This window comes from Mirounga angustirostris, unplaced genomic scaffold (genome assembly GCF_029215605.1).
Source record: "Mirounga angustirostris isolate CCGP_5_RB_7025 unplaced genomic scaffold, mMirAng1.0.hap1 SCAF_3, whole genome shotgun sequence".
Lineage (NCBI taxonomy): Eukaryota > Metazoa > Chordata > Mammalia > Carnivora > Phocidae > Mirounga > Mirounga angustirostris.
In genome coordinates this window covers 148,010,279-148,025,480 of record NW_026991711.1, presented here as the reverse complement: position 1 = coordinate 148,025,480, position 15,202 = coordinate 148,010,279, and the positions used below count along the sequence as shown (strand labels likewise).

The window sequence follows — 15,202 nt, the reverse complement described above, 5'->3', positions numbered from 1 at the left end:
TTTATCAAGTCTTGGAGGTTTGCAATGATTAAAAAGAATTAATCTTCAACCCACTTTATTATTGCTGGTGATATAGCCTCCTTTCTTTAATCTTCTCAGGATATCTTTGCGCTTATAGTATGCTCTTAAATGTGGATCATGAAGACTTTTATATTGGGTTTCCAAAAGCCGACAATAAGGATCAGTCAGGTTAAAACCGTAAGAAGGTTGAAAAAGCTGCAAACACAGATTTTAAAATATTATAAGGGTAAAGCTAATGAATTTCACCTTTAAATGTCAATCTATTGAAATGACTAGACTGTTCACTGAAAATAAAGCAGGCGAGAAGAATTTGAAGTGGGGAAGAACTGGCAACAGAAAGATTTGGATTAGGCAACATAAATTTATTATCCTGACTTCTTTTTCCCCACTGACCTGACTTATTCTAAAAACCTTCCCTCACTCAATTAATTCCTCCCCTGATCACTATCAGTCCCTGGCCCTGAGTCAAAGAAGAAAGGAAAAGAAAAGAAAGGAACTAGGATAAAATTTGTTTTAATGTATAAAGAAAGTGAAAGCTATGATTCTTCCTTTTCCCTTTCCCACTTCCAAGTCAAAGTACTCACTACGTTTAAAAGGATAAAGGGATAATATTAATTATGATTATCTCAATAATCTGAAAATGAAGAAAATAGAAAGTCTTTCACCAAGATTCATGGAAACTTAAACCAAAAAAGTAGAAGTAAAACTCAGATGTTAAAGATAATGAATAGGTGGCGCCTGGGTGGCTCAGTCGTTAAGCGTCTGCCTTCGGCTCAGGTCATGATCCCAGGACCCTGGGATCGAGTCCCACATCGGGCTCCCTGCTCTGCAGGAAGCCTGCTTCTCCCTCTCCCACTCCCCTTGCTTGTGTTCTCTCTCTCGCTGTGTCTCTCTCTGTCAAATAAATAAACAAAATCTTTAAAAAAAAAAGATAATGAATAAAAGTTATTGTGTTAGGTAGGGTCTTATTTAAGGCAAGAAACCCAGTAGTCTCTGAGAGCACTACAGTTAGGAAAAAAATCAAGGTCTGTATTATAAAGTTCAACATATTGAAGAACCAATTATAAAAGATATTAATAAGGATTGAGGTTTCTTCATATGTGTAAAGACCAAATACAACCTTATACAGTAGTCATTAGCATATAAAAGGAAAATATCAGCTAATAGTCCTGTTTCTCTTACATTAGAGGAAACAGCTGAATTATCTCATCTCGTTTGTAAATTAAAACATTACCAAAGTGAGGTGTGTGTGTGTGTGTGTGTGTGTGTGTGTGTGTGTGTGAGTTCCGAGTCCATTTTTCAATGGCAGGATGGTGAAAATGGGTTTTGGGGAACCTCTGAAAGGGAAAAAGTAGAAGATGTAAGTAGGTGTGGAAGTTGTCCTAATATTGCCTTTGCATTCTTTCTTTTTGCTTTCCTTTAATTTTTTGTGGTGAGAAAAATGGAAGTTTTAGTCTAAAGTACAGTCAAAGCAGTACTTGGCTCAAGTGAAAGGCAACTGGAATGTGTGGAAGATGTGGCAAACCTGAGAGCACCTGACCTGTTTGCAGGCATTCAATTCCATTGATAAGCCCCCATGCATTGTGCACCAATCTAGATCTCGCTGCAGGTACTAGTTCGTGACCTCTGTGTTCAGCCTGGCAGTAGCCACCTCAGTCAGATTCTGAACACTAAGGAGCCTGGCTGGGTGGCACTCTATAAAGAACTCCCTCAAGCTATAGGTGGGAGGCTGTTTCATATATGGGCAAAGGGGCAGATTGGAGGAATATGATAGGATGCTAGCTTTCATTTTCCATTTAAAAGCTTCCTTGATAAGTTTCTGACTTCTTGCTTAACACAAGGCTTCAATCTCTTCCAAGGGCATACATCATAAAGCAAAATTCCCTAATTACTAATGTTTCCCTGAGAAGGCAAAGAAAAGAATCTCTTAGGAGTGTGTCTTGAATTCAGTGAGACCAGGTATAAAGCCCATACCTTTCCTGTAAGGGAAACAATCAACAATCATGACTCAAGAATGGATTGATTTTTTTTTTTTTTTTAAAGATGTTGACATTTAGCTGTCAACATCTCTTAGCTGTTGAACTTCAGCTGTGATGGTAGTATGTTTCTCAAGACCAAACTTGGGCTAATTACCTGTAAATAAGGAACACCTTTTAGATATATCCATTCATTAGAGCCAGGGTATGCATTCTGTTGTCAATTAAAGTGATTGGTTTTTCTTTAATAAAAAAAACCCCTAAAAGTGTAAACGTAAAAAAATCACTTTATTGAGGAGATAGTACTGAAAGAAAAAGAAGGATCTCACAAAGTCAGTCTTCAGGGAAATAGTCTGGTGCTTGATTATGATTAAATGAAGATAGTTTGGGGGGAATGAATCTAATAAGGAATAGAGAGAACATCTTTTAAAAAAGTAGTTGGCAAGTGAATTAATGTTTGATAGAAATGGTAATTCAGCAAACAGTATATTTGACTAAACAGTTGAAAGACAGGGCTAAGTTTATACCCTGAAGAGTTTTCAAGCATGGTTTAGGAAAGCTAGTTTGTTTGGATGTGACTCAGCCAAACAGTGTGAGGTGGCTTATTTTTTGTTAGCTTGCTCTACTCTACTGGAACAAAGGGAAATTATGTATTTCCCAGAAACAAAACTTTAAGTGATCATGTTTATTAGGCAAGTATCAAATACCAAGAGGCCCCACTAATTTCTGATGACATCATAGATAGAAGGAGGGCACAAGGGTCACTCGGAATTCTTTCCTGTAAAATTTTTTGCACTATTGATCAAAGCAACCACTCAAAAAAAGAAATGTACTGAACCTCCTTCAGCATTAGTCACTGGGTCAAAGGCTGGGGAGGTTTGAGGGTAGAGGTAGCGCTAAGGACTAAGAATATGAAAGAGTTTGAGGGAAGCACACTCTACCCCAGTATGATTTACATTATAAAATTATAATTATAAAATTATAGCATTGAGTAAAATTACACAAACCAAGGGCAATGCAAATTTTAAGGAAATATAAGCTAATTGGGGGCTGTAATAGTTCAGAAAGAATCTTGAAAGATGGTTCAAATTCACAGATTGGGCAGAAGAGGAAAGAATATGTCAGGTTTGGGAAGCAAGGTGAACAAAGGCACAGAAATTTTAACATGGTATGTGTGAGTAAGGAATAAAATACCCCAGGTGGAAGGAGCTGAGGCTCTCGATTAGAGAAAAGACTGGATGAGGAGGTTGGGCAAATCATGGAGTCATTAGTTAAATACTAAACATGTTAACTTATTTCATCTTCACTGTTTTCTCAGTGTGTGAAATAGAATGCAGCACAAACAAAAATCATAGAACAGTGTTCTGTAATGAGAGTTTTGTCCAAGTTATTATTGGTTAAAGTTATAACACAATTAAATGGCCAGCTAGCACCAATAATCTTCCACCTTTCAACCAAATATTTTTCTAACAAAATCTCACTAAATAGGTATAAAGTTATTATAAAGAAAAGTTAATATGGTTCTATAAATTATAAATTAAGGCAGAACTAAGAATCTAAACTTTCTAGCCCAAGATTCTGAGACTATACTAGATGAAGTTGCTTGGTATGCATCCTAAACAATATCTTAGGTTAGATGTGGGGTTGGTTATTTTTTTCCTGTGTATGGTAGTGCAAATTCCCCTAATGAACTTTGTATGATGTAGTGCCTGCGTCTAACAGCAAATAGAAAAGAGCAAAGAAAACCAACGTAAGACCATTAAAAATTACTTTACCTTTTCACTTAACTTCGTAGTATAGTATAAAGTTTTGCTTCCTGGGATCATAGGCAGCTTGACCCCAAGAGGCAGATCCAGTAGTTGACCCGCTCCGACCCCTGGTAAGTGGGTTTTGTGCACGCCCTGTCAGATGCAATTGGAGACTTTGGCCTTTCCTTTCAGTATTAGATATTAGGCCAATCTACTCCTACTCCAATCAAGAGTCAGACAGTCAGGGTCGAAGGGTCCCGCCCTACCACACAGCCCCGAAGACCTCCTCCCGCCTCCCGCTTCCCGGGCCACCCGCTTCGCCGCTGCGCCACAGCCAGTTGCGGCCCCAGCAGCCCGAGAGCACTTCCACCCGCCGCCCGCACGAGGGCGCCAGAAGCGGGCGGTTACAAACCGCGCGGCGCGTCCGTGGCTCTCCCTGCCCGGGCCCCAGAGGGCCGGAAGCCCGTCGGAGGACCACGACGCCAGGCTGGCTGCCACTCACGTCTCCGCATTCCTGGCTGTCCACGGCCAGGCTACTGGTGGCCGTCTTGGTGGCAGCGATGTTGGCAGCCTTGGAGCAGGCGCTGAGGTACAGCTCCATCGCCGGCCCGGGCCCGTCTGCCCCTCTCCGCCCTCCCCTGGCCCCTTCCCTCGCACCCCTTTCCCCGTCGTCGTCCCTCCGTTGCGACTGGACCCGGAATGGCCAGTACCCCGCGTCCGCGAGGCCTCACCCTCGCGGCGTTCCAGGCTCCGAACTTGGGGGCCCCGGACGGGTGGCGCCTTCCCGAGGGCTGGTCCCAGCCGCTTGGGCGTGCAGCGCCGGCATTTGGGGACATCAGTTCTAGGGGCCTGGGCTGTGAGGGCTGCAGCTGAAATATCGTTTCTCCCAGAAGCCAGCACCCCTCAGTCAAAGCAAACCCAACTCCAAACTCTGAAAGCGTTGCGGGAGGGTAGCTGGCTAATTTCTCCCGGCCTCCGAGGAGCTGTGGTTTGGCCCGGGTGGGGCGGTGGGGGGTGAGCAAAACAAACAAACAAACAAACAACAACAAAAAACTCCATTCTAGGGACAGAGGCCTGGTTTTCTATATGTGCCCCCTTACAGACACTGTGATCACACCCCATCCCCAGGCTCCCACGACCTCTTTCCACTCCAGGGCCACATTACCGTACTTTGGTTTCCTTTGGGGCTCTGCCTCTCTCCTGTCCTCCTCCCTCCTCTAGTCTTCCTCTTTCCTTTCTAGCTCTCTTCTCCTTCTCCTGCTCCCTCTTCTCTGCCTCCCCTGCTTTCTCCTAGATCCCTCTTTCCTTCTCCTGACAGCATCCAGCCAGAATTTATAAAATGCACGACTCCTTGAGGCCGGTCATTGGAAGGGGTACTGGGAATATGGTGGTGAGTGAAATTTGGCCTCTTCTTTCAAGGAGCTAACTAGACTGTGAGTGCTTTGAGGGCACAGAATGTATCCGATTTGTCAGGAATGTGGACTTAGACCCTTGTTCTTTCTTATTTCTCGCCCATTTAGTAGTAATACCTACTATTTATTGAGAATTTAGTAACTCCAGATACTGTGGTAAACACTCACCACATTTAATCTTTATAACAGCCTTGCCAATAATGACCTCTTTTTTCCAAAGGTTAAAGAGGAATGATAGTTACTTTTAAGTCATGGCCCCAGAGACAGTTTCTTAGTCAATATACTAGTTTTATGTCTGTTCTGTTTCTTTTAATGCCACTCATATGCATGGGACTCCTAAATTTGAAATCTGATCTCGGGATACAGTCCACTACCAGCACTCCACATGGGGGTCTCACAGTCATCTCAAATTCAGTGTACTCAAATCTCAACCTACCCTTTCACTAAAACAGTACAAAACTAAGGCCTTGTTCTTTTTTTTTTTTTTAGATTTTATTTATTTATTTGAGAGAGAGAATGAGAGAGAGAGCGAGCACATGAGAGGGGGGAGGGTCAGAGGGAGAAGCAGGCTCCCCGCCGAGCAGGGAGCCGGATGCGGGACTCGATCCCGGGACTCCAGGATCATGACCTGAGCCGAAGGCAGTCGCTTAACCAACTGAGCCACCCAGGCGCCCCTAAGGCCCTATTCTTGCATTTCCCATCTCAGTGACAATAGCAGTATCTACCCAAGCTGGAAACTGAGATATAATACTAGATACTCCTTTCCCCTCATTCTGCACATTCAGTTGATCTCTTTGTCCTACTGATTTTATCACTGAAATTAATTGGTCTTCTCCTACCCATCTGTACACTACTCCCTCAGTTAAGCCACTCATCATTTTTTTGTCTGTGTGATCACCACAGCCTTACCTGTCTGCACCTTTTACCCAATAGTCCATCTTTTATCAAATCAATCTTTGATGCCATCTCTCTCCCCTCTAGTAAATCCCCAGTTACCATAAGACTTAACACAAAGCATATAACAGCCTCTGTGACTTGGTCCCTGTATTAGTTTTCTCTTGCTGCTGTAACAAATTACCACAATCTTAGTGGCTTAAAACAACACAAAGGTATTATCTTACAATAATTGAGGCCAGCAGTCTGAAATCAATCTCATCTTGCTGAAATCAAAGTGTTGGCATGGCTGCATTCTTCTGGAGGCTGTCGGACACAATCGATGTCCTTCCTCTCTATGGCTTCTAGAAGCTTCCCCATCCTCCCACTTCAAATCCAGCATGTAGTGTCTTCAGATCTCTCTCTGACTCAGACCTCTGCCTCCCTCTCTATAATTAAAAATCTGTTGATTATGTTGGGTCCATCTAGATGACCTATGATAATTTTCTTTACTTTATTTTTTAGAGAAAGGGAGAGCATGGGGGTGAGAGGGGCAGAGAAAGAGGGGGAGAGAGAATGGAGCCTGATGTGGGCTTGATCTCATGACCCTGGGATCATGACCTGAGCTGAAATCAAGAGTTCGGTGCTAAACCGACTGAGCCACCCAGGCACCCTGATAATTTCTTTATTTTAAGGTCAGCTGATTAGCAACCTTAATTCCATTAGGAATCTTAATTCCCCATTGCCATGAAACATATATATTCATAGGTCTTGGAAATTAAAATGTAGACACCTTTGAGGGGTATCATACTGCCTAGTACAGCTCTTTTCTCCCTTTTTAAGACATAACTTCTGTACACCACCTCTCAAAATTGAACCTCAAATGATGTAGAACTGTTTGAGGTTAGTTTCCAACACTGAGCCTACTGATTCAAGACTTTGTGTCTTTGCTGTGCTGTTCCCCTGCCTGATAGCCCTTTGCACTTCATTGCTTGGCTAATTTCAGTCAGCTTTTAAGATTGCTTAAGGATCATCATCTCTAGGAAGTTTTTTTTTTTTTTTTGTTAAGATTTTATTTATTTGCGAGAGAGAGAATGAGAGACAGAGAGCATGAGAGGGAGGGAGGGTCAGAGGGAGAAGCAGACTCCCTGCTGAGCAGGGAGCCTGATGTGGGACTCGATCCCGGGACTCCAGGATCATGACCTGAGCCGAAGGCTGTCGCTTAACCAACTGAGCCACCCAGGCGCCCCATCTCTAGGAAGTTTTTATGACATTCTAAGCTTTTGCCAATTTTTTTTCCCTTTAAGGGAATGGAAACTCCTTTAAAGCAGCTATTGGGTTATTCAATTTTATATGCTCAACACTTAGCATAGTGGTCTAGCAAGCATTTAGTGAAACCCCAGTATATTTGGTTGTCTTGACCTAGGTAATGAGAACCCATCGAAGGGTTTTAAGAACATTTTTATTTTAGAAGATCATTCTGGCAACAAGATAGGGGATGGATTTTTAGGGGGGAGACTGAAGGCCTGGGAGACTTTATGATATGTAGTTACATAAGCAAGAAACAATGAAGACCTGAAATAATGAGTCAATAGGAATGAAGGGGAGAGAATGGATTTGAGAGACATTTGAAGCAACATTGTCATAACTTTGGGTTCTTCCCCATCTCACCTACTTTAAAAATAACAGGGTTGGAGGGAATGATTGCTGTGGTGAAGCTCACAAGGGTAGATGACAAGCTTGAATTCTGGAGAGAACAGTAAAACCAGAAAAGTAAATGAATTCCCTAAGAAAACCACATCAAACAGGTAAGTTATTTTTATAAGGAAAGCAGTTGGAAAGTGAGATTAGAGAAGCAGGAAGTCTATGATAATTGTATGTAAAGAAGTATTTGTTGTATTCTTGGAGATGACAGAGGAACATGTGTTTGAAATTCTATGAACTTTGGGGCCTTTTCAGATACTATCTTGCCCTTTCCTTCATAACAACCCATTCACAAAATTTAATGGCTTTAAACAATGATTTATTATTTCTCACAGCTTTTGGGTTGGCTGACATTTCTTTCAGTCTGAGTTGGCTCAGCTGGAGCTGGATCATCTAGGGTGGCTTCACTCACATGTCCAGGGCCTCAGCTGGGATGGCTATAATGGTTGGGATTGCTGGAACACTGTCTACAGATGTTCTTTTCATATTCTAGGTGATTAGATCATGCTTTTTTACATGGAAGTCTTGGGGTTTCCAGCATGAAGAGGGTATGAACTTTAGTGTGCTTTTGTGCTTTTCAAATCTTCACTATTAGTATAACATTTTCTAAGGATACCAATCATTGGATCAGAGTCCACACTAATGCAGTATGACCTCATCTTAACCAGATTACACCTGCAAATTCTCTATTTCTAAATAATTTTATAGTCAGGTTCAGACTGGACTAAATTTGGGGGGAGGACACCATTCAACCAGATACAGAAAGTTACTGCTAATGGAGGAAGTTTGATATATTGACATGTCAAAAAAGGCTTTTTTAGGATATTGATTAGACAGAGGGCTCAAAATAAGAATCGGTCTGGAAATAACAAAAATATGGATATTAGAATCATCATGATATATATGGGTTTCTAAAGGATTTCAAAACTTAAAGAGATAGAATAAAATTATCTAACGTCCCATAATTGATTCAGGAAAAGTAGGCAAAAAGAATAAATGAGTATCACCCTCATATACTTTCTGAAGTGGTCTATTTCTGCCAGGTAAAACCTTAGTTAGCTTCTGATTAGTTACTGCCTCTGACTAAACATTACTTCTTATATTGCCCACAAAACTGACGCAAATATTAAAGTAAACTATCCTCTCAAGATATATAACTTATCAAATATTAACTGTTTTTCTGTATTTCTGTAAAATATCTTATTTGCTGATGTTTTAGATTTTTTCAAATAATTATCATCTTTACAAAAGAAAAAAATGAAAGTTTGTATTAAAAATTTTGTTAAGAGAAGTTTTGTCCCTATCATTAATACAGCACTGCCTCTACAGCAGAACAAATTAGCACCTGATTTTTTATTTCCTGGCTCTTACCTCTCATTACTTGATGACTCTCTGTGGGTCTTATGCTCCCAATAAGACTCTAGGTGCTTTTGATTGCTTGCATCCCCTGGGTCAGCAGTGCCCAGTTCTTGCTAGGCACTCAGACTGCTTTCCTGATTACCCTTTAGTCATTGCTAAATAGTGAGTGCACACATGCACATGCCCCCCCCCACACACACACACATGTACACACACAGGGTCTGGTAAGGACCATACAATATCTTTTCGTATTATAAGGTATATTTCTTTGCTAGTATCCCACCCATGTAAATACTTTACTTTATATTTGCATTATTTTTAAAAATATTATATTTATCTTGATGAAAAGCTGGCACTGAATACAGAGTCCTGATTTGTTAAGTGGTGCAGACTATGCAGAAAGAATGGGGCCAAATTAAATATTGGTTGGGATATTTATTCATATATTCTCAATATATATATTTTAGGTGACAGCACAAATAAATAGTTGTGAAATATTAAATAAAAAGTAACGTTCAAATATATTTCCAGTTTAAGCTTTCACATGAAGATAGCATATAATTTAAGGTAGCCAGTCATACGATGCATCACAGGTGGGAAAAATTCCTTAATAGTAAAAGGCAGTAGGAATATATAGTACAGTATTAATAGAGTAGACTTGGGGGTTTAAATCACATTTATTTCAACTCTTGGCTTTAGTTTCTTCATCTTCAAATTTTGTATAATGTTAACTCTTATTTTATAGGACTATTAAATGAGTTAAATTGATAAAAGCACTTAGCAAAATGCATGGTCTATAGAAATGCTCAATCAATGACAGTTTTATTATTAGCATCATTTTGACTGAGTAGCATTAATAGGGACATGATTAATTAATTAACTAATTAAAAATATCCCCCGGTTTTATTGAAAAATAATTGACATAATACTGTATAAGTTGAAGGCATACAGTATGATGGTTTGATTTACATATATTGTGAAATGATTACCACAGTAGGTTCAGCTAACATCCATCTTCTCATATAGATACAATAAAAAGAAAGCAAAGAAGAAAAGAATAAAGGGGAAAAAAATTTGTCCTTGTGGTGAGAACTCTTAGGATTTACTGTCTTAACAACTTTTCTATGTAGTGTTAGCTGTGTGTTCTGTGGCAATGTTAGCCGTAGGCATCATGCGGTACATTACATCCCTAGTATTTATTTATCTTAGAACTGGAAGTTTGTACCTTTTGACTACCTTTCTCTAATTCCCTTTCCCCTTATCCATACTTCTGGTAACTGCAAGGCTGATCTCTTTTTCTATGAATTTGGTGTTTTTTGTTTGTTTTGTTTGTTTGTTTTAGATTCCACATATAAGAAAGATCATATTTGTCTCTGTCTGACTTATTTAACTAAGCATAATCCCTTCAAGTATATTCATGCTGTTGCAAATAGTAGGATTTCCTTTTTTCTGAATAAATAATATTCCAGTGAGTATGTGTGTGAAATATCCATTCATCCATTGATCCACTGGTGGACATTTAGGTTGTTTCCATGTCTAGGCTATTGTAAATAAGACTGCAATACATATGAGGGTGCAGATATGTTTTTGAGTTAGTGTTTTTTTGTTACCTTTGGATATATTTCCAGAAGAATGGCTGGATCATATGGTAGTTCTGTTTTTGATTATTTGAGGATCCTGCATATTGTTTTTCCATAGTGGCTGTACTAATCCACAATTCCACCATCAGTGCACAGGGGTCCCTTTTCTCCATATCCACACCAGTGTTTGTTATTCCTTGTCTTTTTGTTAATAGCCATTTTATCAGGTGTGATTTAATATCTCATTGTGGACCTAATTTGCATTTCCCTAATCATTAGTGATATTGAGCATCTTTTCATATACCTGTTGGCCTTTTGTATATCTTCTTTGGAGAGATGTCTGTTCAGGTCCTCTGCCCATTTTTAAATTGGGTTATTTGTTTTTTTGCTATTGAGTTATAGGAGTTCTTTGTGTTTTGGGTATTAACCCTTTAACAGATACACTGTTTGCAAATATTTTTGCCCATTCTGCAGGTTGTTGGTGGTTTCTTTTGCTATGCAGAAGCCTTTTAGTTTGACGTAGTCCCACTTTATTTTTTATTTTGTTGCTTGTTCTTCAGGTGTCATATCCAAAAACTCATTACTAAGATCCACGTCAAGGAGCTTTGTCCCTATAATTTTTTTCTAGGAATTTCATGGTTTCAGGTCTTCCATTTCATCCTTAATCCATTTTGAGTTAATTTTTGTGAATGTGTAAGATATGGGTTGAGTTTTATTCATTTACATGTGAATATCCAATTATTCCAGCACCATGTACAGAAGAGACTGTCTTTTTTCCATTGAGTATTCTTGGCTTCCTTGTCAAATATTAGTTGACCTTATATGCTTGGATTTATTTCTGGACCCTCAATTCTCTTCTGTTGGCCTATTTGTCTGTTTTTATTCCAGTACTGTACTGTTTGATGACTACGGTTTATACTATAGCTTAAAATCAGGAAGTGTGATACTTCCTGATTTGTTCTTTCTCAGGATTTCTGTGGCTATTTGGAGTCTTTTGTGGCTTCATATAAATTTTAAGAGTTTTTTTCTACTTTAAATAAATGCTGTTGGACTCTTGATAAAGGCTTGTATTGAATCTACAGATGGCTTTTAGTAGTATTGACATTTTAATAGCATTAATTCTTCCAATCCACAAACATGGGATACCTTTTCATTTATTTATGTCTTCTATTTTTTATCAATGTATTGTAGTAGTTTTCAGTGTAGAGATCTTTTATTCTTTACTTAAATTTATTCCTAATTATTTTATTGTTTTTGCTGCTATTGTAAATGGTATTATTTTTTAAATTTCTTTTTCAGAAATTTCATTGTTAGTATAAGAAGTGCTACTAATTTTTGTATATTATTTTTTTATAATGTAACTATTGAACTCATTGATTAGATATAACAGTTTTTTGGTGGAGTCTTTAGGATTTTCTCTATATAAAATCATGTCATCTGCAAATAGAGACATTTTTGCTTCTTTCTTTCCTTCCAATTCTGACACCTTTTCTTGTCTGATTGCTTTAGCTAGGACTTCCAGTACCATGTTGAATAGGAATGGTGAGAGTGGGCATCCTTGTCTTGTTCCTGATCTTAGAGGAAAAGTTTTTATCCTGCCACCATTGAGTATAATGTTAGCTGTGGTCTTGTCATAGATGACCTTTATTATGTCAGGTATATTCCTTCAATGCCTAATTTGTTGTTTTTATCATGAATCGATATTGAATTTTGTTGAATGCTTTTTAGGCATTTATTGAGGTGATCATTTGGTTCTTTTATTTTATTCTATCAATGTGATGTGTCACACGGATTGATTTGCATATGTTGAATCATCCACGCATCCCAGGGATAAATCCCACTTGATCATGGTGAATGAGGGCATGATTAATTTTAATAGCGGGCAATCTGCCCAGCTCAATGTAGTACTAGGCACTGTACCATGTCTTCTAGCTTAAAATCGTAGAGACTTGAGAGACTGGACTTTCTGATTATTAAGATTTTTTTCTCTTCATTTTAATTCTTGGAATGCATTGCCCTCATAATCCTAATCACTGTTATTAGTGGGATTTATGATGTATACATTTGGTGTTTTGGGGGAAAAATTTTTGAAATTGTTGGATAATTTTATCCATCAAGGTGAATATTTTTACTCTATTAATCAGGTAACTGCAGTTTGTTTTTAAAGTATCAGCCCTGGTCAACAGTTTGACTGCAGTCTTGTGAGAGACCTTGTACTGAATGTACACAGCTAAACTGTGCCCTGATTTCTGTGGTATAGGAACTGTGAGATACAAAATGTTTGTTGTTTTAAGCTATTAGATTTTGGGACAATTTGTTACATAACAATAGATAACTAATGCTTACAATGTACCGTTCATTGTGTTATGTAGCTAGCAAGGTGTATATCATGAAACCCTTTCATTAACATTGTAAGACAGTTATTACAATCTCCATTTTACAAAGAGGAAATTTGGGCTTGGAATAATTAATTTGCCTGTCATCATAAAGCTTTGAAATTGGCTCTGTTCTAAGGAATACTTAATCAGTAAACAATTATTTTTCTCCTTATCATTTTTAAAATAGAATTATTTCTTACATCTTAAATCTTTTTTCCTCAGTTTTATTGAGATGAAATTGACATATATCATGGTAACAGTTTACGGAATACAGCATGATGGTTTGGTTTACATATATTCTGAAATGATTACTGCAGTAAGGTTAGTTAACAACTATCATCTCATATAGATATAATAAAAAGAAAAAAGAAAAAAAGAAAAAAATTCCTTGTGATGAGAACTCTTAGGATTTACTTACTTAACAATGTTCCTATATATTACATACAGTGTTAACTGTAGTTATCATGTTGTATATTATATCCTGGTACTTATCTTGTAACTGGCACTTTGTACCTTTTGACCACTTTTCTCCAGTTCCTCCTACCCTTAAATCTTGACAAACTATGCATTTATGTACTTCTCACATTGGACTTCACCAGTATAAAGTTAGGGAGAATAATAAAAAACCAACAATAAAACCTACATATGGGGGGTGTCTGGGTGGCTCAGCCATTAAGCGTCTGCCTTCAGCTCAGGCCATGATCCCAGGGTCCTGGGATCGAGCCCCGCGTCGGGCTCCCTGCTCCTCGGGAAGCCTGCTTCTCCCTCTCCCACTCCCCCTGCTTGTATTCCCTCTCTCACTGTGTCTCTGTTAAATAAATAAATAAATCTTTAAAAAAAAAAAACCTACATATGGTATAAACTTCATTATCTATACTATGTACCATTATGACCCTGACAGAGCCTGAATAAGACATGAGGGACAGGATTAATGTACCAATTTCTCTCCTCAATTCTATCTCAGATGTTAAAGATATAATCTCTAAATTACTCTACATACTTCAATAATTCGCTATGATCCCATACATCTGTTTATCAAAATCTATGTTTACTTTTATCCATTTTAGTCATTTTCTGTGCTTAATACAGAAGACTGTAAATTCACTACATTCTGGACTAAATTCTAATTTCTTTCTTGGCTCTTAAGATTTAACCACTGCTCTTCTTATTCCAGTGTAAATATATTTGATAATATGTCCATGGTAGTTTGTCATATGGAAAGAAAGAAGTTAAGTTACAGGTCTGCAATACAATCTGTTCTTTTACTGGGGGTGCTCCAAGGAAAGAAAGAAGGCAAGTAACCTGAACTAATCCCCTTATAAACATACTGATGACAATCCTGCTGACACAGCAACGACAACAAAGATTTTTTGCTAGCAAAAGAGACTTTTCATCTGGAATTCTTTTAGCAGGATGTGCCTAATTGTCTAGAATTGTTTCTGGTAAATAAACTGTAATATATGGAGCTATGGATAATGCCTGGTTGCAAAATGTTACATAATCAATATAACCCTCTCAATATAAAATAAAATGTCTTTCTTATAAGCTGAGTGGGTTATTATATGAAAGTGAAGTAAGTAACTGCAAACCTCACAGAAACCTCATCTATTAACACGTGCATCTGATGTGGTATGATAGAACTTGGGGAACTCCACTAGGGGTCCTGGACCTCTTGGTTCCACCTCTGCCTATGATTACTTGTATCCTTGGAATTAGTAAAATTTGATATTGAGTAAGATCTTTGAGTCCTGTGAGTCTGAATTATCAGTCTGACCCTTTACATTATCTTAAGGTCCAGGACATATTGATTTCTATGATAGTCCTCAAATTTCACCCTTCCAATAATTGATTTAATCATTTTGGTGTCCCTCAGAGGCACAGGAGGCAGAATTTTATAATGGTAAAGTAGTAACATGTGTGGGTAGAAATTGAAACAATATAAAGTAAAATAATTTACCCTTATTCCCAGATGCCAAGTCTCTCAACCAAGAAGCAAACAACAGAAGTCTGTATATCATTATACATATGTGTAGGGGCCAAGGGCAGCCCCTCTGCCCAATGGGCCACTTTGGCATGAACATTATATTGAGTTAAAAGCAATCTAAACGCAGCAGATTCAGCAAAACTCTTTACCTCCCTCCTCGACTGTCT

General features: G+C 38.5%; 1 protein-coding gene and 1 long non-coding RNA gene across 2 annotated transcripts in view; one reads left to right on the top strand and one right to left on the bottom strand.

The window, feature by feature from the left end:
- FSIP2 (fibrous sheath interacting protein 2) overlaps positions 1-4,346 on the bottom strand; it is a 106,678-nt gene extending 102,332 nt beyond the window's left edge. Inside the window, exons 1-3 of the mRNA XM_064586796.1 lie at positions 4,248-4,346; positions 3,773-3,898; positions 55-216 (exon numbers count right to left, since the gene is read on the bottom strand). Of these exons, the coding sequence (XP_064442866.1) occupies positions 55-216; positions 3,773-3,898; positions 4,248-4,346 (387 nt within the window). The remainder of the gene's footprint in view (positions 1-54; positions 217-3,772; positions 3,899-4,247) is intronic.
- The window catches only part of LOC129045622 (uncharacterized), a 72,369-nt gene that overhangs the window by 20,719 nt on the left and 36,448 nt on the right, over positions 1-15,202 (top strand). The window contains exon 2 of the long non-coding RNA XR_008505595.2: positions 7,720-7,838. This is a non-coding gene — a long non-coding RNA (uncharacterized LOC129045622). The remainder of the gene's footprint in view (positions 1-7,719; positions 7,839-15,202) is intronic.